Source organism: Neolamprologus multifasciatus, chromosome 5, assembly GCF_963576455.1.
Source record: "Neolamprologus multifasciatus chromosome 5, fNeoMul1.2, whole genome shotgun sequence".
NCBI lineage: Eukaryota > Metazoa > Chordata > Actinopteri > Cichliformes > Cichlidae > Neolamprologus > Neolamprologus multifasciatus.
This window is the reverse complement of record NC_140443.1, coordinates 7,128,473-7,151,411: the sequence shown is the minus strand read 5'-3', so window position 1 is coordinate 7,151,411 and position 22,939 is coordinate 7,128,473. Positions and strand designations below refer to the sequence as shown.

Genomic DNA, 22,939 nt, shown 5'->3' with positions numbered 1-22,939 from the left:
CATACAGGGCACGCGCGTCGTGTCTTATTACCTTTATTATAAAAATGTTTTCAGTCGTGACTAATAAAAAGATATTAGGAAAATCCAAACCGGGGGGCGAATTTAACAGCCGGCGTCGAGTTACGCAAGGTGACGTGGTGAATGCTCCCGACGTTACTGCGTAAAATCCAGCCTCCCCATATTTGCGCTCTCGTGTTTCGTTGGTGATGCATTATCCAGTGCCTTCCCCCCCCCCCCCACGAGGCATGTCTTTTCCACACTACACCACTCCTGCTTCGTCGCACCAATTTACCGCGCCGCCGACCCTTCCCAGCTGAACAGGTTTGCCCGGCCCACCGCAGCCGCTCGGCAGCTGTGCCCCCAGCTCCTGAAAGCAGTCCCCGTCATGACCTCCTCCTCCTCCTGTGATTTTGCCGAAATTCGCTAAATGGGATTCGTGGCTGGCCCGGGGTTTCCACAGCAACTGGCCATCCGATTCCATTATTTTTCTAATGAGGACAGCCGTACGGATCTAACACGGTTCCTCGCTGCGCGTCTCTGATTTTTGGGCTAAATCTCAAGACGCGTCAAAGGTAAGTTAATTAGAGCTCGTAGCAGTTTAGTGCGATAATGCAGATTTATTTTGGCATTCAATGTCGGCTTTTCTTTTTTTTTCTTTTCTTTAAAAAATATGTGTGCTGCGCATTTTTCTCTCACGGATGTTTCACACAGGGATTGATAAGCTACCCCCTCTTCACTGACTTGTATTTTCATTGTTGCACAGGCCATTCACTCGCACATTTGGCCAGTGCCACTCAGTCTGTGCCAGGGCTAGGTTGTTGACGATTTACTACGCCCCGCAAAATGCAAAGCGTTTGTGCAAATCTCTCGTTTTTGTCTTGGCGATCATCACGAACACTCGGGAAGACGCAGCAAATCGGCTGCGCACAGAAAATAAAGCCAACAATCCATCGAAATTCAAAATGGAGCTGTAGCAGCACCTGTTTTGGTTCATCAGGCCGCATATGCGCTGTATGTGAGCCAAAGCCTACGACACTCACTGGAGCATTGTTCCTTTTTCATCATTATTATTATTTTTGTCCCGGTTCCCATTCACAAATCACTGTTTACGAGCCTTGTGGGCATCTGTTTGGCAAACACGAACAGTGAACGTTTTTGATTTCATTTTACGATTCTTTCTAATAGCAAAGACATTATCATTTTTGACAGCTGCTGATCCTGTAGGCAGCTACTACCCCACCCCGTGTTTCTTTGAAAGCAGCTTTGCTCACAACAACTGGCGTTTAATCCCGTGGAAATAGAGTTTTAATTATGTGGTTAATCTATTTAGAGTTGGTTTGGGGGCTCTGGACGAGCTCCAGCTTATTTCCTTACGGCGGGGGATTCAGGTTTTTGGCTTGAATCATGGGAATGCTCAGTATTGGATGTTATCACTGGATGAAGATGCAAGCATTATGTTAGCAAATCATGAAAGAACATTTAAATACCTTGTTGAATTCTTACAAGTACATTGGAAGCAAAAAGAGTGCAGGAAGTGGGTGAAAATGCATCATAATCCCCTCATGTGGCTGTGAAAGATTTTTTTAATGATGTAGGTCTACTTTTCTACAAGTTGCAACAACCCTAGATGTCGTCTTAATACCATTTGTTTTGTCCAGTCAACAGTCCAGAACATCAATTTACTCTCATAACAAAGAAAACCAGAAATAAATGACAGAAGTGAAAGCTTCTTTAATGTTCAGTTGTTCATTAAAACTGATTAACTGACTTCCAGTTAAGAATCAGACAGGCTGTTGTGACACAGTATGTGTGTAAAATGACTTTTTCAAGAGAACAGATTCAAAAAGCAGACCCCGACTGTATTTTAAAATCCTGTAAATAATAAAAAAAAAGGCTGTATGTAAATGACCTAGAATGACACAGCGTCATTAATAAGCTATATAAATTTGTAGACTGAACGACTGATGTCCTGTAAAATTAATCCGGCTGCAGCAGCTGTTCCTTTTTGTCCGGATCGCTCGCTGCCAGAGCCACCAGTTAAAGATGGGCGGAAGTGGGTTTTATCAGCTGAGTGCCACAGTGCCCCTCTCCTCTCCACTTATCTTCCTCCACTGCTTTTTTTCCTCGCCTTTGCTGAGTGTGTTGGCTTCTAAGGAAGAGGGAAGATGAATTGAGACAGCTAGACAGAGACTTTCACTTTCCAAAGTCTGTGGGATTTAATCATTAAAAAAATGGGAGGAAAAAACACAGAAAATCTGATTTGGGGAGTTACAGGACTAAAATTGGAGAAGGCTCGATAGTTATGCGACTGCATTGTCTTTTTCTCTCTCTGACCCTTGCTATATATAGATGATCTGTACATTACGCATGTATCTGTGGACTGCGTTGAAACATCTATATGGGACAGCAACACTAATGTGCACATTTCCTCTTGTTTTAATCTTGAGGAACCATCATTACTACGCCCCCACCACCACCACCCCCTCGCCTCCCCTCCTCTCCCCTCCCAAGGGCAAACCGTAATTTTCCCATTCAGCTGAAACATTGGCTGGAGCTGTCTTTCCTCTCTGCAGCACAGTGGCAACTGTTACCGTCTGTTGTGACTCAGTGAGGTTTGTCGTGGCCAAATGTGCTTATGTGCCTGACCAGACATGTTGAGCTTGTGAGCTCAGCCTTAGATGAAGAATTACGAAGGTTGATCTGGAACTCCAAACGTTTTTTGGTTGGTTTTTTGGCAACTTATGCAAAATAAGAATGACAAAAATGAGAATGTTTGCACTAAAACACTCCTCAACTGTAAGTAGTGCTTTAAAGCAGTCATTTTGTCAGAAATTCTTAGGATGGGTCCTTTGTATTATGGCTAATTATGCTATTTAACATTTAGGGACTTGATTGTGTCTACTGAAGAGATAGGTAAAGGGACCAAAGTAAAGATGCTGTACACCAGAGAATATTGTCATTGGATGATCAAAGGTTTAATGGTTATGTTACTATTTCAGTTGAAGTTGTTGTAACAGACAACGTCTGCAGTTTTTATTCTGTGCAAGAATGCATTAAGATTACTTGAAGCTCATCTACAGCTTCTGCATTATTATTCTGGTGAAGTGGATATCTTCCACAGTCTTTTTCGGACTAAATTTGTCATTGTTTTCTCAAACAATGGTTCCTTGTTGAGATGCGGGCAAAGGGTGGTAAAAAACGGGGGGGGCTACAATCATTGTAAAGGCCGCATTAATCAGGGATTCAGCTTGAAAATAATTGCAGAAAAACAGCACAGAAGTCTGCTTTGTTGAGTGTGTGTAGATTAAGATATCCGTGAGACAATGACTTACAATGCAGAATTTCAGTAGGACTAACAGATTAACAAGTTTAAAGGTTTAACAGATGGATGCTACCTGGAGAGAAACAAAAGTGGTGTGTTTTCTCATTATAAACTAATCCACAGCAGCAACGTCAATGGCAATCTACCCCAACAGCGTTGAGGAAGCAAAGCTGCAACACAGCTGACTGCAGCAAATGTCAGCTCTGTAGGGATGAGGTTGAAGTTGGGATTCCACCAAGTCATTCTTTGGGGAAAACAGATGTTTTTCCCTTACAAAATGATCGAAGAGCTGAACATATTTACTGATAAAGGCCAGCTTTGACCTGCTGTGCACACGAGGAAATGTCAGGTATGACTGGCATTGTGTATAACTGTGCACTTTGACCTCCTCGTCACTTACACTGGAATCAGTATGGACAGGGTGCAGCATAAAGTCTTTCAGTATGCACAGAATCATTCGGTAGTCTTTCAAGATGGATATGAAAATGATAAAAAGTCATATTGGGGCACATGTAAATTGAAACAAATATTGGCCTGATGTGATGCAGTTGAAGAGCATGAAAGGTGTTAGGACTTGTCTACTTTATATCCTGCATTCCATTTAGGCAGCTGGATATTATTCCTTTACTTTTTTCTGCTTTCTCCACAGCTTTTGCTCCCTGTTGATGAGCAGAAAGTTTAGATTCATAGGGTATCAAATCCTTAGAATCACTCTCCATAGAAGGCAAATCAAGAACCGGTTAATTCAGTTTAACTTTATTTATATAGTTTCCATTGAGAACAACACGTATCTCAGTGGACTTGACAGTGAGAGCTAAAGAGGTTATATATGGCCTATACATAATATAGAGAAACCCAACAATCCAGAGCTTACCTTACAGCATGTCTTTACTCTGACTATCTCTTGATATTTAAACCGCATATTATGTAACAAATGTGGAACCTTTTTTAAAAAAAAAAAAAAATACTGAAGAGTGCCACAAAAATCCCAGCTGCTTACCTCAGCTTTAAGAAGTTTGCAAATTTGAGAAGACACTATCCATTCATGCTCGAAGCCAACTTTCTTTAATAATTAAAGAAAAGTATTTTTAATATTATTATTATGATTATTTGGTGCAAAGCAACATGAGTTTCTGTTTGAAAGAGATTCTGTTTTGCCTTCTTGCTAGATTGACTGCTTTTCCTCTGATTCGGTCATGACGCATAACCCACAGATCAGGTTTGCACGTCTTCACTTCTGTGCCAATCTGCTGAGCCTGTCATGAACTTGTCTAAAAATGTAATTAACACCAGTTGTGATGGGGCCAGGGGCATAAGGAGAGGTACACCCCGGACGGGTCACCAATCTGTTGCAGGGTTAACAGAGAGACCGGAAACCATTCATACTCACACCTAGATTCATCAGTTAATCAAACTCCATGCATGTCTCCATAGAGAGCTCACATGGAAACAGGAAGAACATGCAGAGTCCACACAGAAAGACCCAGGATCTTCTTTCTGTTGACAGTGTTAACCGCAGAAACCAAGATTCATAACAAAAACGTTCACAATATCATGCTGCACTTCCATCTTCCTGTACTGGCAAGTTTAATGCGATGCGTAAAGCTCAGTCAGATAATAACTGAATTATATCAGAATATTGGAGGGTATCCCTGTGGTATTTATTTTTTATTTTATTGTTTTTGTTGTTCATCTCATCAAAGAGAAAAAATGAAGTATGAACTGAATGTGAAGTAGGTCACGTCAACTGATCCACTACAAGATATTATCTTCCATGAGACAAAGTGCAATATGTAATGGTCTGTAATTGTATCTGGCGTCCTCATAAACACTGGGGTCAGTAATCTGCTAGTGTAGCATCAGCCATTTCCTTGTTTTTTTCCATTGATCTGCAAGTTGGAAAATAGTCCAAGAAATTTTCAGTCTGTGCATCTCTAGTCCTGGAAAACCATGAAAATGGAGCTCCCCTGCTCCATCTTCCTCCCCGATCTCTCTCCTCTATTCCTTCCTCCCACCCTGCCCTCCTGCTGCTCAGGTGCCTGTTCTTGTTGCAGTCGAGGTGCGTAGTGCAGTCTGCTTCATCTAAAACTGCCAACTCAACTTCACCTCATCTCTCACATATTTTCCAGATCTTACATTGTAGAGTCTTTTGCAAGACTCTACAATGTCTAATTCCATTGTCACCAATCCATAGTCTTTCATTTTATACCCCTATGCTAATGTGGTCACATGTTACCACTTGATATTAGGCTGTTGCAACACCATATTAGGAAAAGGCACAAGGCTCTGCTGCAGAGCTACTTCTGTTGTTTACGCAAACACGCCGGCTTTGAGGCTTCCGAGGGCACTGTGGTTTCTGCGCTGCTCTGCGAAGTACTAAACTAAGTGCTGGACACTGCAGCTCACATTAAACCTGTGTGTGAGAATCATTACTTCTCCTCATCAGTCTGAGATTGATCCTAATGATTAGTACGTCTTCCAAATCCATTTGAGATTATCAAAGCCAGAATGAGCAAATCAGAGTTGGATTGAACTCCTCTGCCGAGTGCTTACCCTGCTGAATTTACCACCAGGGAGATATCTGTGCAGTCTCCAAATTCACTGTGGTATGTATACTAATAAAGTTGAAGTGGTGAAATGTACATTTGGCATGTGTGACACACATGGGTACATGTCATATGGCATTACTGATTTACTTTAGATCAGAATTTCTATCCTACGGGTATTCATCAAAATGCTAAAAATAAGACTGCATTAATGGTTTTGAAAGGTCACAATAATTAGATTTTAGACCTGACATTGATCAACATTATTGTGGATATACCATCAACTCACATCAACGTTAGTATCATAGTATCACTTTGTAATTCTGTGCTTTGAAAAGTGCTTCACAGTATTAATAGACACGCTGAAGGTGAGTATACATGCTCAAATATGTAAGTCAGACATTCATTCCAACATAAACATATACAGAAGTAATTGCAAACAACTGTCAAAAATAAAGGAGGCAAGATTAACGGCATTTATTTAAAAGAAATTACAGAATCAGCTGAACCGATTGACTGAAGAAGGCTGTCCCACACTTTGGGTGCAACAACCTTAAAAGCACAGTCACCTCTGGATTTAAAATCAGAGTGAGGGACAAGAAAAACAGGATAACATCCTGTCTCAAAGGTGTACTATGATAGACGGCAGAGTGGATCCGTGCTTTCGAGATGATGACAAATTCTGACCCTACCAGCCGAATGTCAGGGCAGAAATGGAGGCTCATCAGATGTTTTTGGAATTTTTGTGAGCCTGTGCGAATTGTAGCTTCAGCTTTCTGCTCTTAACTGAAAAGAGGTGCTTGCAGTGTGGTCTTCTGCTGCTATAGCCCATCTGCTTCAAGATTTGATGTCTTGTGGCTTCAGAGATGTTCTTCCAAATACCTTTGTAACGAGTCATTATTTGAGTTACTGTTGCCTACCAATTAGCTCAAAGCAGCCGGGCCATTATCCACTGGCATTTGACATCAACTAAGCACTTTCACCCAGAGAATTTCCACTCACTGCATAGTTTCTCTCTTTCAGACCATTAACCATACTGTGCCATACCAACCGTAGAGATGGCTGTATGAGAAAATCTCAGTAGATTAGCAGTTTCTGAAATACTGAGATCAGTCCACGTGGCACAAACAACCATGCTATTTTCCATTCTGATGATCAGTTTGAACACGTTGTCTTGACCATGCCTACATGACTAAATGCATAATGAGTTGCTAGCATGTGACTGGCTGATATTTGCGTTGATGAACAGGATTACATAACAAAATGGATGTTATGAAGTTTTCATAAATTTCCAGTCACACAGATGTAGGCTGACTAGGGGCAGCTGTGTCTAAGGAGGCAGAGTGGGTCATTCACCAGTTGATGGCTCAATCCTCTAGGGAATCCCCTAGTAGCATATCGAAGTAACAGAGGACAAAATGAAAAGTTTCCCCATGTGTCTATAAAAATGCTTAGGCATAGAATAAAAAGTGTGAATGGGTGAATGAGGTGTGTAGAAAGCATTACTTGCCATTTGTGTCGCATTTTAAAGGATGATATTTTGAGATTTTTGTGACTAGTTATTAAATTATTTTATGTTTTCCAACCAAAATATGTTTAACCAAGGTAGGACCAAATGTAAAGTTAATTGGATGCTTTAATCAATTTTTTTTTTTTTAAAGAACTAATACTTTTAAAGCAGTTTTAAGTAATTCTGCAGTTGCTGATACAGATTTCGATTCCTTCACTTCTCTTGTACCTTGACTGACTGTGCTGTGGATCTTTTGCACAAGTGACTCAACTATTACCTGCAAGGACTGTGATTAGTGGTAAGGGCCCACTTTACATGTATCTTATCTTTACCTTTTTCTTCTTTTTTTTCCGTTGAGGCGGATGTTGATCATTAGTGGCGGTCAGTGCAACTGGCCATAATGTTGATTGCCAATGTCTAAACTAGCTCTTTAAATTGTTTGTTAACACAGTTCCCACTTCCCTGTCCATCTTTGTCTGAAGCCATATGAGCTTGTCTCAGTATGACTCAGTGTTGCACCATGGGATACATTAACCCCTCCACTGCACCAAATTACATCCTGGCAGGGGCTGAAGCGAAGCTTGCACGACTGCGCTCGTGTTTGAAATCGCTCGTGCACGTTCACACGCGCATGGTAGCTTACACGCCAACACAGCTTCACAGTGGGAGCCTTGGATGTCTTTGAGGATTCTCGTACCTGTGTAATTAAGTTATAGTCACACATCACACTTAAAACACCCACTAAGCCTCAGCTGTCCGCGTTGCAGTATACAACAACCACCTACGCGTTCTTTTTACAGCCGCTGCCGGTTCCTTCCTCTTTCCCTGTTAATAACACTCTGTCCTGTCTGTCAGACTAACACAAGTGTGTTGGAAACATTCATAAGGATACACGGGTTGCTGGAAAAAGGATGTGAGACACAACTGTGTTTGGGTGTTAGTGTGCGACTGAGCTTAGTTTCCCAGAGACCAAGGAACAGCTGCTAATGCACAGAAACGCACACACTCTGTCTCGGTTCCAAAGGAACAAGACTGTTTCATGTGTGTGTGACTGTCTCTGTTTCAGCTGGCTTGAAATAGTCGGTCTCGCAGTGAGTCACGCCGCTATGCCTGGAGGGGAGGATTGGTCTTGGTGTGTGAACAAGGCACTCTAACTTTCTGTGGGTGCACTTGACTGTCTGAGCATGTTTGTCTTTGTCTGCACTCGGGATGAAGGCGCACTCTTGACTTGTTGCATTTATCGGGCTGTAATAAATGTATTCGACATGAGGATGTGAAGGAAAAGCAGCAGTATAATTACTTGTTGGAGATGAAACTGTTTGTGTCCTTGTCAACTCAGCAGCATTAACACGCGGCTTCAGTACGGCCCACTGCTCCTTTTGTTTGAAGCTTTGTTTTCCACGTAAATGCTTATTGATTCAAAACAGATTGAATCAGTCAGGAACAACCTTGAATCTATGCGTGTTTTTATGCGCCCTCTTCGTGGAGTATTTGTATGCTAAATGGTTTTAACTGAACCTGGAGCAGCTCCAAGGATACTCAACAGGATACCGGTAGAGCTAAAATGAATGCGATGCTAGAAGCAAGAGGAGTGAATGGCTAGAAACTGAAATGGGGTCGCTTCCTTTTCCTGAGTGAACTTCATTTTTCTTTTAATCGTCATCTTTAAAATGTACATTTGTACAGTCACACTGAAATTGTCAGATTTAGTAAACAATTAAGAAAATGAACATTGTATTTAAAATTAACACTGTATTAAATGTCTACTGAAATGGCATCAATAATTAAGGGTTAAAGCATTAGGATGCTTGTGGGTCAAACTGCATTTAAATATTAATAAGAATATCCTCATTCATATGCCTGCCTCTGAGTCAAATTTTGCTGCTAGGACTGGCAGATATGATGGCAGAGATGTTGGATGAAATTGAAAATGTGAAAAAAAAAAAAATAACAACTAAATAAACACTTACTGAATTGGGATTAGGTAGGGTTTTTTTTTTTTTTATAGCAGTGTACATGGTCTACAGTATACAGTGATGGCATGTATTTGACTTTTATTGATTAACAGAAGCAGTAGCAAAGCCACTTCGGACCTTAAAGTGCTGCTTACTCATCATTGGCTCTGGTCCCAGGTCTGCACATGGGGGCGGGCAAGAGCAAGCCCAAGGAGCCGGGCCAGCGCTCCATGAGCCTGGATGGTACCATAGGCACAGGCTCCGACAGCGGGCACTTCCACCACCTGGGACCCGCCCAGCAGACCCAAACACCCAACAGGAGCCCTGCCGTCGGAACAGGCAGACGGGGGCATCAAGGGCAGCACCAGCACGCCCCAACAAATACTCCCGAGCTGGCTCTCTTCGGAGGAGTGGACCACACGGGAACTGTCACATCACCTCATAGAGGACCTTTGTCAGGTAGGAAAAAGATTATGATAATGGGTTAGTTGGGGCAAAGTGGAGAAGTTTATTCATGTAGCGCCTCTTAACAACAAGCCATGAAAAGACAAGTTTTTTTTTTAAAAAGTCACCCTTTTTTTGATTGTATAAACATATAAAACATTAGAGTAGAATTAGAAAGATGACTCTGGAAAGTGAAAAGTAAAACTACTGTGAAGCTGTAGTCCCACATTTAAATAAAGTAAATGCAGCAGGAAACAGAAACACATCGTACCCTGATATGAAAGAACTGAGTGGGAACAAATAGTAACCTCCTGTATAATTAGTGAGCTTTTAGAAGTGCTTTTAAAGGCCGATTTTTGTCGTTTCTCTTGGTTCCAGTCTTTATGCCAACACGAGCTAACTGCCTGTGTGAATGTGGTCGTGAAACGGATTCAATAAATCTGACGAGAACTTTGATGTCTCTCTGTCAGCCTACGGACTTGCTTTCAGTTTGAGATCACAAAAGTCCCAAAGTGGATGGAAAAAAAAAAGAAAAAAAGAAGCAAAATCTGATTCATAATGAGTCACATTTACACAGAAAAATATTTAAAAGCATCTTTTTTTTTTTCTCATTATCTAAGAGCCAGACTTAAAAACCTCTTTTCGACTTTGAAGCACCACATGTCACACTGTTCATATTTTATTTACTGGATATATTTAAACTGTAATGTGCCTAAACCAGTCAGATGGCTGGGTTAATGTTGCTCCATCCAGAGAGCAAAGGCCTGCTGATATATGAAGAACAGTTCTGCTGGTTGCAACCCACTGCTGCGCACCTAATGAGCCAATCAATGATCGGCTGAAGAATTCCCCAGTTTAGGTCCCAGGTTCATTAAATAAAGCTACATAGAACCCCATTAATATCATACCCTTGTCCTTCAAGGGTGGTCAGGCAGATGCTGTCTGAATGTCAATATTTTTCATTAGATACATTTTCAGAGCAGCAGTAGAATACCTTATCATCCAAGAGCTAGGTCACAGTGCTAAAAATCACACACGTTATTCATTATATATCAACTTTGGGAATATTTTTATTATTCCACTGGTTTTTAACTGATGATTTTCTTCTTCTTCTTCAAATTTAATTGAAAAACTGACTGGCGACAGCCTGAGAGGGTTTGGGCTTGAGACAAGATGAGGGAATCTTTGCTAAATTAAATGCAGAACAGCAGTGTGCTTTTAAGTTTACCTTGTTTTTAGATCCCTGGGAAACCAAATTGTACTTAAAAATAAATTTCCCAGCCCTGTGTCATTGATCTTAAGTGGAAATACCCTTTTGTGTGCTAAATGTCTTTATTTCAGTGTCTGTATTGTTCCCCAAATGAATGTTTCTGTTTCTCCATGGTCTCTTTCAGGAGGCGTCACTACATTTGTGGCTTTGTATGATTATGAGTCACGAACAGCATCCGATCTGACCTTTAGGAAAGGGGACCGGCTGCAGATTGTCAACAACACGTAAGAATCAAGAGTCATCCCACTGTAACTCTAGTAGTGATGCCACACAGTCACAGAGATGTGAATGAACAGATTTCTTGGTGCACATGTGATCTGTGACGCGCACATATGTGTACATGAATGAACACGCAGTGATAGTCAGAGCTGGTAACTGTGGATCCTTCCCATCTGTTTACTAAAAGTGAGCAGAACAGCTCTGCGCTAATGCATTCTGTTCCTCATGGGCAACCGTGATCATCATAATCTTTTAAGAGACTTCAGAGGGAGCATTTTGTACTGAGATATACAGTGGGGCAAAAAAGTATTTAGTCAGCCACCGATTGTGCAAGTTCCCCCACTTAAAATGATGACAGAGGTCAGTAATTTGCACCAGAGGTACACTTCAACTGTGAGAGACAGAATGTGAAAAAAAAAATCCATGAATTCACATGGTAGGATTTGTAAAGAATTTATTCGTAAATCAGGGTGGAAAATAAGTATTTGGTCACCTCAAACAAGGAAAATCCCTGGCTCTCACAGACCTGTAACGTCTTCTGTAAGAAGCTTTTCTGTCCCCCACTCGTTACCTGTATGAATGGCACCTGTTTGACCTCATCATCTGTATAAAAGACACCTGTCCACAGCCTCAACCAGTCAGACTCCAAACTCCGCCATGGCCAAGACCAAAGAGCTTTCAAAGGACACCAGGAAAAGAATTGTAGACCTGCACCAGACTGGGAAGAGTGAATCTACAATAGGCAAGCAGCTTGGTGTGAAAAAATCAACTGTGGGAGCAATCATCAGAAAATGGAAGACATACAAGACCACTGATAATCTCCCTCGATCTGGGGCTCCACGCAAGATCTCATCCCGTGGGGTCAAAATGATCATGAGAACGGTGAGCAAAGATCCCAGAACCACACGGGGGGACCTGGTGAATGACCTGCAGAGAGCTGGGACCAAAGTAACAAAGGTCACCATCAGTAACACACTACAACGGCAGGGAATCAAATCCCGCAGTGCCAGACGTGTTCCGCTGCTGAAGCCAGTGCATGTCCAGGCCCGTCTGAAGTTTGCCAGAGAGCACATGGATGATACAGCAGAGGATTGGGAGAATGTCATGTGGTCAGATGAAACCAAAGTAGAACTTTTTGGTATAAACTCAACTCGTCGTGTTTGGAGGAAGAAGAATACTGAGTTGCATCCCAAGAACACCATACCTACTGTGAAGCATGGGGGTGGAAACATCATGCTATGGGGCTGTTTTTCTGCCAAGGGGACAGGACGACTGATCCGTGTTAAGGACAGAATGAATGGGGCCAAGTATCGTGAGATTTTGAGCCAAAACCTCCTTCCATCAGTGAGAACTTTGAAGATGAAACGAGGCTGGGTCTTCCAACATGACAATGATCCAAAACACACCGCCCGGGCAACAAAGGAGTGGCTCCGTAAGAAGCATTTGAAAGTCCTGGAGTGGCCTAGCCAGTCTCCAGACCTCAACCCCATAGAAAATCTGTGGCGGGAGTTGAAAGTCCGTGTTGCTCGGCGACAGCCCCAAAACATCACTGCTCTTGAGAAGATCTGCATGGAGGAATGGGCCAAAATACCAGCTACTGTGTGTGCAAACCTGGTAAAGACCTATAGTAAACGTTTGACCTCTGTTATTGCCAACAAAGGTTATGTTACAAAGTATTGAGTTGTATTTTTTTTATTGACCAAATACTTATTTTCCACCCTGATTTACAAATAAATTCTTTACAAATCCTACCATGTGAATTCATGGATTTTTTTTTTTTCACATTCTGTCTCTCACAGTTGAAGTGTACCTCTGGTGCAAATTACTGACCTCTGTCATCATTTTAAGTGGGGGAACTTGCACAATCGGTGGCTGACTAAATACTTTTTTGCCCCACTGTAGATAGAAACAGGACAAAACAAAACAGAGGTTCAAGTGAAATGACATTTTTTTGGGTTTTTTTGCGAGTTTTTTCAAGCTGTTGTTTCTAAGCTAAACATCTGGAACATGATTCTCTTGCAGGTGTTTACAATCAGAACAATTTTGTTTTGTTTTCCTATGAGCTCTTTCTATAACTTCCTACTATAAGTCTGCTCTGCTGGTATTTATTGAGAGCCTGGCACTACATAATTGGGCTGAAAAGTAGAATAAATACATAATGAAGCATTACAAAGCAGTGCTTAGTAGTTAGATGGGTTTATCCAGACTGTATTTCTAAGGCCTAAAGTGGACATTTATGGAAGATAAATGAAATATATTCATACTCTCCTATAGTATTAGTCCCACATTGAAATGGAAAATCAAAGTTAAATCAGCCCCACTGTGTAATCCCACAGCTTATGCAGCTCGTCTGCTATCTATCTGTGCCGTGCTGCGTGCCTTGCTGTGTCTCCTTGCCGCATTTTGATGTGTCTGCTGTGTCTGTTATCTCTCCCTCTCTCTTTCTTTCTCATGCTTCATGGTTTCTCCTAGGAAAAAGTACAGCTTCAGGTCAGTAATATTTAATGCAATAAAAAAAAAAAACCCTCATGCAACCTTTTCTTCACCGTCCCTGCGATCCTTGCATTTGCTTCATCGTGAAGTGGTAAATAGAGATGGACTAATTCTATATCTCCTGGATAAAACATATTGCATGTTTCTACATAGAGCTAAAGTTGAATCTAAGATGGGACTACAAGTGGAATAAAAGGTTGCCTGCGTTTATTTTCCACCTTACCAATTTTTTTCCTTAACTCTACCCTATCAACTTTGCGGGATGAGGTTTTTTAAGTTTCACTTTTGCAGTGTAAATGGCACTAAGGTTTTCAGTCAAATGATGTGGACGTTTAACTGGATGGCTCATATCAGAGGGCACTGTTTCAAAGTTACTGGAATATTTCAGGGATAAATCCAGTAATGTTCAGTTTTTTCTCATTGGCAACGAATCCCATAAGTCCAACGCCATTGACAAATAAATGCACGGTCTTTCCTACAAAACTAAAGCTCAAACTGGTCCCCAATACATGTGCAGTTTCCCTCAGCTTACATCATTAAATCAAAATTTTTAGCCTCTTATATTCTTGGATCTTTGAGCAAAAGACAAGGTAGAAGTTGTTCCTCATCAATGAAATATGGTGCTGATTTTGAATAAACTTTAAATATCTCTAATTGCCTTGTTCAGTTTTGTTCATGATTGACTCTCACTCTCTTCATCTCTCTGTCTCTCTCTTTCCCTCACAGAGAAGGGGATTGGTGGCTCGCTCGCTCCCTGACAACTGGAGAGAGCGGTTATATCCCCAGCAACTATGTGGCTCCATCCGACTCCATCCAAGCAGAAGAGTACATTATCCACTCTTTGTTCTCCTCCTGCGATTTACCCTGCAGTTTATTTACATCTAAAGCTGGTTTTCAGTGCAGAACCTGCATGTAGTTGTGCTCTGCACGCATTTTAATGATCCATATGATAAGGCCATGTTTACAAATAGAGTACTGACATACTGTTCATACATATAATCCAAACGTAGCTCTGCATTCCTGCTCCAGCTGCTCAGTAGTAGCTCGTCACTGATCTCGCTCTCTGTGGCCCACTTTGGCAGGTGGTATTTTGGGAAGATCACTCGACGTGACTCGGAGAGGCTCCTTCTCAACCCTCAGAACAGACGAGGAACTTTCTTGGTGAGGGAGAGCGAGACTACTAAAGGTGAGAGAGCAGACATTTGCATCACTTCAGAGACTACAGTCATTATCATGAACCATTATCAAGAACAATTAGCTCTTCTGCCTCTCTGCAGTCGCGTAATGATGCATTAAATCAGCCCGAGTGCTTTTTTTTTTTCTCACATTAAAACTATCTAGCAGCAGTGTTCGACCTGCACAAAGTGGCATTTCTTTATTTGACCTACAGGCTTTTGGCAGGTGTATTTTTCAGGCTGATGACATGCGCAAAACGTGGATCAACATGATTCTTCTAAAATGTATTGTAACTGTGTTTAGGCCTCCCAAGTATGAATAAATAAAAATTATATCATGCATACACTATGAGATTTGACATTTTGACAGCAGGGATTCGAAGACATTAAAAAGATTTCCACTGAAAACTATATTTTTATGCTCAAGTGGTTTCATTGTTTAAGTAAAATGCAGAAGCTCTCTTTTTTCAGCTTTTTAAATGCTTTAATGTGCTGTTTTCATTTTGGTGTGGGACAGTGCAAGCACAACAAATGTATGGGCTCATGTTCCCCCCCCCCCCCCCCCCCCCCCTTTTAAACATTTCACACACTAAGCAATTAGTTGAGGTGGCAAAAACTGCTGATAAGTTGATAATTAAAACAAGAATTAGTTGTTGGCGTCATGAAATTGTGAAATGATCAGTTTTTCAGTTTTCTTACACTCCATGATTATCTAGTAAAACTGTCTCTGTAAAGCATGTTTAACAAAAACCCAAGATTTTTACATTTTTCACACATTAAAAATGTGTGAGGTGGGGAAAAAAAATGAAGCGATGACACTTTCTCTGCCTCCTTGGAGGCTTACACAGAGTAGCAGATGTGCTTTGAAATAAGTAGATCTTCAGGGACTCAATTTGAAAGAGGTAGAACCTGCTAATTAAGTCATTTGTTAACTTTCACACTGGCCTGCGGCGCTGTGTCTTTGTTCTCTGGGCTTGTGGTGGAGTTTTGCATCTTTCGCTGAAAGTCTGCACTCAGATCTGGTCCCTGTGACGTAAACTGACTCTTTAGGGGGCTGTTTTGGAGGAAGTAAGAGGAAAAGGAAAAGATTGGAATGGGTTGGGCTTGTGAATGGATAGGGGTGAATCACTCTGCCAGAACTAGGTCATCTTAGAAGGTTGCTGGATTTTCCCCCGGCTATAGGTCCATGTTCTCCACACACACACACACACACACACACACACACACACACACACACACACACACACACACACACACACACACACACACACACACACACACACACACACACACACACACACACACACACACACACACACACACACACACACACACACACTCACTCACTCACTAAGAAGAGGGGAGAACTGTTAACACTTGTAGGAAAAAGGGGAGGATTTGGGAGAATAGGAGGAGCTGTTGGCAGAAGATGCCATGGCCTCGGGGTGTGTTCTGTATAAGATATCAAATGTGAGGCTCGCAGTGAGACAGGGATGAGCATGAACATGCTTCTTGCATGTTGAAAAAGATGAAGGTTCAGGCTACAAACACTCGCATTGTGACCCTGTTAAAGAAACCTTTCCTCTGACCTCTTGACAGGTTTTTGTCTCTCTCATCTCACATACCTAAGAAGAAATGGTGTGAAGTGGCTAAATGCTGTAGTAGTTGTAGTCATACATAGTGTAAAGGCTCTTTAGCTTTCAGAATATGAATAAAGGATAATTCAGTTTTACATGTTTAGTTTTAAATCTGGAAGCGAAGGTACTTGAGTAGTACTATAGTGGTGGTAATGATTTGGTACATTTGCTTGATGCACTTGGGGAAGTCTGTTTTTCCTGCTCTAGAGTTAATTTCTTATGAGAGAATAGGTCAGTCAGTGAAACTCCAGATCGAACACAATTGATTTTTTCATTTTCTTTCATGTCTCACTGTAAAGCTTAGGTTTGCTAAGTGAGTTCAGTCCTTTTTTAAATCGCATCAAGTTTGAGTCCTGTCATATTTCTAAGATATTTGCATTTAGTTTGTTTTTACCTAATTGGCTATTTTGTCATTATTATTCTTGTGAAATGTAGTTTTGTGAAAAACTGTTGGACAAAGCAAGGTTAATGAGACTTTCTGTAGTGGTGGGCAGTGGATAAGGACATAAAGGCTTAGTTATTTGGCCATTAATCCAACCAGCAGGGTCTTAAATAGCCAAAGCACAGCTGCTAGGAAACTCCAGAGAGCAGCTGGCAGACAGGCCAGGAGCAATGTGGTTTTATTGTTCTAACCTGTCTCTGTCTGTTTTTGTCTTGCTCACAGGGGCCTATTGCCTGTCAGTGCTGGATTATGATAACACCAAAGGCGCTAATGTTAAACATTACAAAATCAGGAAACTGGATAGCGGAGGTTTCTACATCACTTCACGCACCCAGTTCACCAGCCTACAGCAGCTAGTCTTCCACTATCGCAGTAAGTACTCGGGAGCATGTAGTCACCAAAAGTTAGGAAATGTCAACTGCACTGATGGTAACTCTTAACCTTTCCTCATTCAGAGCACTCTGATGGACTGTGCCACGCTCTAACAGATGTTTGTCCAGTGACCAAACCTCAGACGCAGGGACTGGCTAGGGATGCCTGGGAGATCCCCAGAGAGTCTCTCCGCCTTGACGTCAAACTGGGACAGGGCTGCTTTGGAGAAGTCTGGATGGGTAAGAATCCCTAACATGCCTTAGCAGATGGGTTAAACTTTTATGACGCAACATGAGCATCATTTACTCTTTCTTGTTAAAACTAGGAAACCTTTTATATTTGGAGAGTAGGTGGACTAAGAGGAGTAACGACAGCAGTTTACTGTAGAAGCAATGTCTTTTTGTCTGGCTTCTGACAGGTACGTGGAACGGTACGACACGAGTAGCCATTAAGACTCTAAAGCCCGGCACCATGTCTCCAGAGGCCTTCCTTCAAGAAGCACAGGTCATGAAGAAGCTGCGGCACGAAAAGCTGGTCCAGCTGTACGCCGTTGTGTCTGAGGAGCCCATTTATATTGTAACCGAGTATATGAGCCAAGGTAGCGCATGACAGCAGACTGTGTCAAGAGATGGTTCTCAGACCTGCTTGATACTCGGACAAATTCATAATCCTCTTTACTAATTCTTGTTCAAAAAAGGGGGGAAGGGATGTTTACATTTGACATATTATCAGCTTAGGTTTTTGTAAATTAAATAATATTGGGTTTGTGTTCACAGGCAGCTTACTGGACTTTCTTAAAGGGGAAGCTGGAAAGCTGCTTCGTCTGCCTCAGCTGGTAGACATGGCTGCTCAGGTAAAACTACAAAAGATTCAGTGTGCTTAAGTGCATCATCTAACCACGAAGAATTCAATACTAAAATTTCTCGTCCTCTCTCTTTCCAGATTGCAGCAGGCATGGCCTACGTGGAGAGGATGAACTATGTCCACAGGGACCTGCGTGCTGCAAACATCCTGGTAGGAGACAGCCTCGTGTGCAAGGTGGCTGACTTTGGTCTGGCAAGACTCATTGAAGACAATGAGTACACTGCAAGACAGGGTAAGTCTCCTCTTCCTACTTAAAATATTTACTCTCAAATCAGAGAGAGAGAAGTTTGGTTACAGAAGAAAAAGTGACTTATAAGAATAAGATGTCCTAAAGTGTTTATAACATGCCACACTGAGTTTCATAATGTTTTCTTAGGAGCCAAATTCCCAATCAAATGGACAGCACCGGAGGCAGCTCTGTATGGCCGTTTCACCATTAAGTCAGATGTCTGGTCCTTTGGTGTGCTGCTCACAGAGCTGGCAACTAAAGGCAGAGTTCCCTATCCAGGTAAAAGCTCCACCTGACAGGATAAACCCACATAATAATTTCAGTTTCTTATTCAAATAAGAAAAATAAATCGCGTTGTATGATTAAAATAATTCAATATTTGATAAACATCTTGCGCTGTGAGACAGAATTGACCAAAACTAGCTGATACCTTTCTACACATCCAATGGGCAAATCACATAAGTTGCACCATATAAGGTGTTTTAGCATACCCACAATTGCTGCACATCTGCAAATCTTCTCCTTTTCTTGCTACATCTGACTTGATCAGCTGTTGTCATTGATATCTGCTCTGCTCACCGATCAGGATGTTTCTGCTGCCATCCCAGCCTGAACCAGCTTCCCACCCTTGCAGGCTGGGAAGGTCCTAGATCAGAGCCGTACCACAAAAGGATTTCTGTCCAAAAATCTAACTTACTGTTTTTCTTGACAGGTATGGTTAACCGAGAAGTGCTTGACCAAGTCGAGCGTGGCTACAGGATGCCTTGTCCAGCAGAGTGCCCAAGCTCCTTGCATGAGCTCATGCTTTCCTGCTGGAGGAAGGATCCAGAAGAGAGGCCTACATTTGAGTACCTGCAGGGCTTCCTAGAGGACTACTTCACCTCCACAGAACCCCAGTATCAGCCTGGGGAGAACCTATAGAACCGTATATCGAATTGAACCTGGTGAGGAGGGGAAAGGGCCTCAGCACAGAATGATCTGCACTAACCGACCTCAGAGGAGCTCCTGTTTAAGGATCTGAGCCTGTGAAACTCAGTTGTGAGGAACTTGAGATTCATCTGTGGAAGTAAAACCGAAATAGAAACCGGCAGAAGTCCCCTCATGTGCCATAACGGAACTTCTACAGAAGAACCTGAAGAACCTCCTTTCTGCAAGAACTCACTGTTTACTTAAGTTCTCTTGCAGTAAAGAGGTTGAGCTGTAGAAGGCAAACTCCTGCTGGACTGACTGTGGCTCTGATTGAATCGATTGACTAAACTTGCGGGTAAATGTTTTGGAGAGATGCGACTGATGTGGGAGGAATCAAATCGGGATCTACAGAAAGGGCAAGAGGAGAAAAGAATAAACCTCCTGTCGAAGAGAGTAAGAGGGAGGATATTTCAATCAGGCATGAGCTGTTTAGTGAGACCTCCCTCTTTCCCTCTTTTGTTGCGTCTCTACACCATCGTCTGGTACCTTTTCCGCCCACAGAAGAGCACTGCCCCTGTGGCTCAGGTGCCAAAGGAAAGTCTGTCTCTCTTGAAATCCTTTATCTCATTTCTTCCCCTCTTCCTCTATTTCTGTCTGACTTTCAGCATTTCTCTCCAGTTTTCTCAAGTGCTGCTTCTTCAAAGTGTCTCCAAATAACTCAGCTCTGGAACTCAACTTTGCATCTTTATTTTTATGTTTACTTGGACAGTACTTGTCCTGTGGTTTAAGGTTTTGTTTTTGTGGCAGACAAAAGTATCTGACAACACTTTATTTTGTGGATTTTTCTGTGACTTTCAATAGGCAGGCTATTAAAATAGCCATAATGGTAGTGCCAGGGTAAATGTACTCAACAGGCAGGTTCTGTAACACTTAAATTAGGTAACTTAAATTAACAATTGAGGGCTCTCTCTTGTTTAATCATCCTTTAATCATCACCCTGTCCTTTTCTAGCTGTATTTCTTGACATGCATAATAAACAGCCTGCTGGAACCAACCTTGATTAAAAATATCTTTGATGCAGATGGTGTCTGAGTGCTTGTTTTGATTGACTTGATTTAACTGGAAAGTTGCATTGAAATAAGCACTGTCGCAGTGGCACTAAAGGCCACCTTCAGTGAATATCTCTGAACCATAAGTGAGGGAAAAAGTTCCATCATTTATGTGAACTACTAAGAGGTTGATGATGCTACTACTGGTAAATATCCAAGTCGGGATGGGAAAAGCCTCTTTGGGCCTGTGCCAAACAAATCACATTTCTTTACTGCTATCCATGTATATACTGTTTTATTATCAATGGGGCTTCCTTGGTTTTGTTTTGTTTGTTGTTTTTTTAAACCTACTATGATTTTTCTGAAATTAAAACTCCCCAGTAAACTCCATGCTAGCAAATAAAGACAAACTGCTCAACAAGACAGGTTTTCATTTACCTCACATGTGTCGTCCCTATGAAATATGCAACCAGGCAGCCCTAATGAAACTGTAAAACTCTGATCAGGTAACCCCAATAAAACTGTGTTTATGACTTAAATATAAAAGTTGATTTATGAAGCCAGTTAGCATGTTTTTTTTTTTTTGTGCCATTCTTCTCTTGAACATTGGCTGGGTTTGTATTTATGCTGTACTGTACATCAACATGTGTCTGTTTACTTCATGTTCAGGTCAGGCCTGGAGATCATAAACAGACTTCTGAAACTTTTTTTTTTTACATCTCAACCACTGCAGCCAGTTTTCACTGTCATATTGTACATACTGTAGCTGTACCATGTATGCCACTAAATGGCAGGGTTATGTTGGATGTCACACATTTTGCAGTGATTTGTTTCATAAAGTAGCCAATAGAACAGCAAGTGTAAAGTTGGAGGTTGTTCCCTACAAAAACATCAATGCCGCTTATCAAACTAGGAGGCATACAGCAATAAAATGAATATCATGAAAATATGATCCAGTGACCGTTAATGATTATGGCTAATATTCCGAAACCACAATAAAAGCGAAGTTGGGTTGCGATGCGATGGTTTGACATGATAAATGAGGTCAAAGATGTAAATAGTATCTTAAACAAATGACTGTGACTATCATGTAATTTGTTTTTGTATAGTTTCTTTCATTGCACCTCCATGCTGAGGTTTTTACAGTGACACGCCTGCTCCCAAAATATTAATAAGATGCTACTGTACATGGGGCTTAAGGAATGTTTCTTCTTTTTTATTTTTAGCCATGTTCTATTTAAAGTTTCTGCAAAAGACAATTCAGAATTGGGCTTGAGATATATATGTATATCTTTCCATGAACATATTAATAGTATGTTCCTCTTTTAGAAAGGGTAAATCCCAATTTGTTTTGACACTCTGAACTGCCTGCAAGTCATTGGGACAATGTCAGTGGGCCCATGACAAGTATGAGTAATGCCAAGGTCTGATTGGATTTTCTGTGCTATATTTAATAAGTGTCTCAGTCTTCTTTTTTTTTTCCTTTTTTTTTAATGTTTTTTTTTTTTTTTTTTTTATAAATCTATGCAGTTTCAGTCTGAAATTCCTGCAACTTTATGGCCATTTTGTTCTAAAAACAAACTATGATCATAAACAGAAGGTGTGAGCATTTTGTAAGGACTTCTTTTGTCTTTCTTTCTTTTTTGTTCCAATGTAACAAGATTGAAATAGGTATTGTGCCACTTTATGTTGATCTTTAAATGTGCAATAAATTATATTTCAAATGTGTTTTGATAAGGGTGTGTGCTGGTGTGTGTGCTATCTTAGGATTACAAAATTGTGTGTCACACTACTTGTTATGACTCATTAACTTCTTCATAAAGTTGTCAGTATGCAGCACCATGAGCATGTGATGATCGTTGGTTCAGTGTGCTGCAGTTTCTGGAATATTTAGGCCAGTGGGCTTACAGCTTTAGATTTTTCTATCTGTGGTAACCCTGTATGTTCAGATATATTCATTTGTATTTTATCTCTAGACAACGTACATAAACTGTATATAAAAGAAAGATGTAGTAGCCACTATAAAGAAACCTGATTTTGAATTTGGCTTTTTAAAGTCTTAGTGCTAGAATCCTGGCATCGTTCACTTCGGGGGTTTTGGAGCCAGAAGTGAACCTGTTTTGGTAAGAGGTTGGAGTGCTAAGGGATCAGCTAAAGTTAACGTGCTGTATTCATAGGGTCTTTATCTTACAATATAAAGTTCCATAATGCGACTGTTCTTGTGATATTACACTATATGAATAAAACTGAGTTAAATAGACTGTATGGGTGCAACCCACTGACACAGATAACTGCTACTTAGTGCTAAGTAACAGACAAATGAAATACTAGAATGTCTTCGACCAAAAATAAAGCCCAAACTTCTTGGACCTTGAACCACACAGCAAGACATAATATTGACCAGATAATTACATAAAAAATGCACCAAAGCCACAAAGAAATTTCTAGCCTGCTCAGCAAATACTGGTCATTAACACCAACATCACTGTCCTTCATGCATCTC

At 41.2% G+C, this 22,939-nt stretch overlaps 1 protein-coding gene across 3 annotated transcripts; it reads left to right on the top strand.

Annotated features, from left to right (window-relative positions):
* Window positions 1–134: 134 nt before the first annotated feature.
* LOC146517950 (proto-oncogene tyrosine-protein kinase Src-like) lies at window positions 135–20,782 on the top strand. 3 transcript variants are annotated; one of them, XM_085159693.1, is made up of 13 exons: window positions 136–572; window positions 9,511–9,792; window positions 11,172–11,271; window positions 13,739–13,756; window positions 14,486–14,584; window positions 14,842–14,945; window positions 17,236–17,385; window positions 17,469–17,624; window positions 17,804–17,983; window positions 18,162–18,238; window positions 18,328–18,481; window positions 18,626–18,757; window positions 19,191–20,782. In XM_085159693.1, exons 2-13 carry the CDS (start codon window positions 9,519–9,521, stop codon window positions 19,397–19,399), a joined length of 1,653 nt encoding a protein of 550 aa, XP_085015819.1. In that variant the 5' UTR covers window positions 136–572; window positions 9,511–9,518; the 3' UTR covers window positions 19,400–20,782. The 3 variants fall into 3 exon arrangements, with proteins under 3 accessions (XP_085015820.1, XP_085015819.1, XP_085015817.1); XM_085159691.1 differs by having other exon boundaries at window positions 9,447–9,792; XM_085159694.1 differs by lacking the exon at window positions 13,739–13,756 and having other exon boundaries at window positions 135–572; window positions 9,447–9,792.
* The last annotated feature ends 2,157 nt before the right edge of the window (window positions 20,783–22,939 follow it).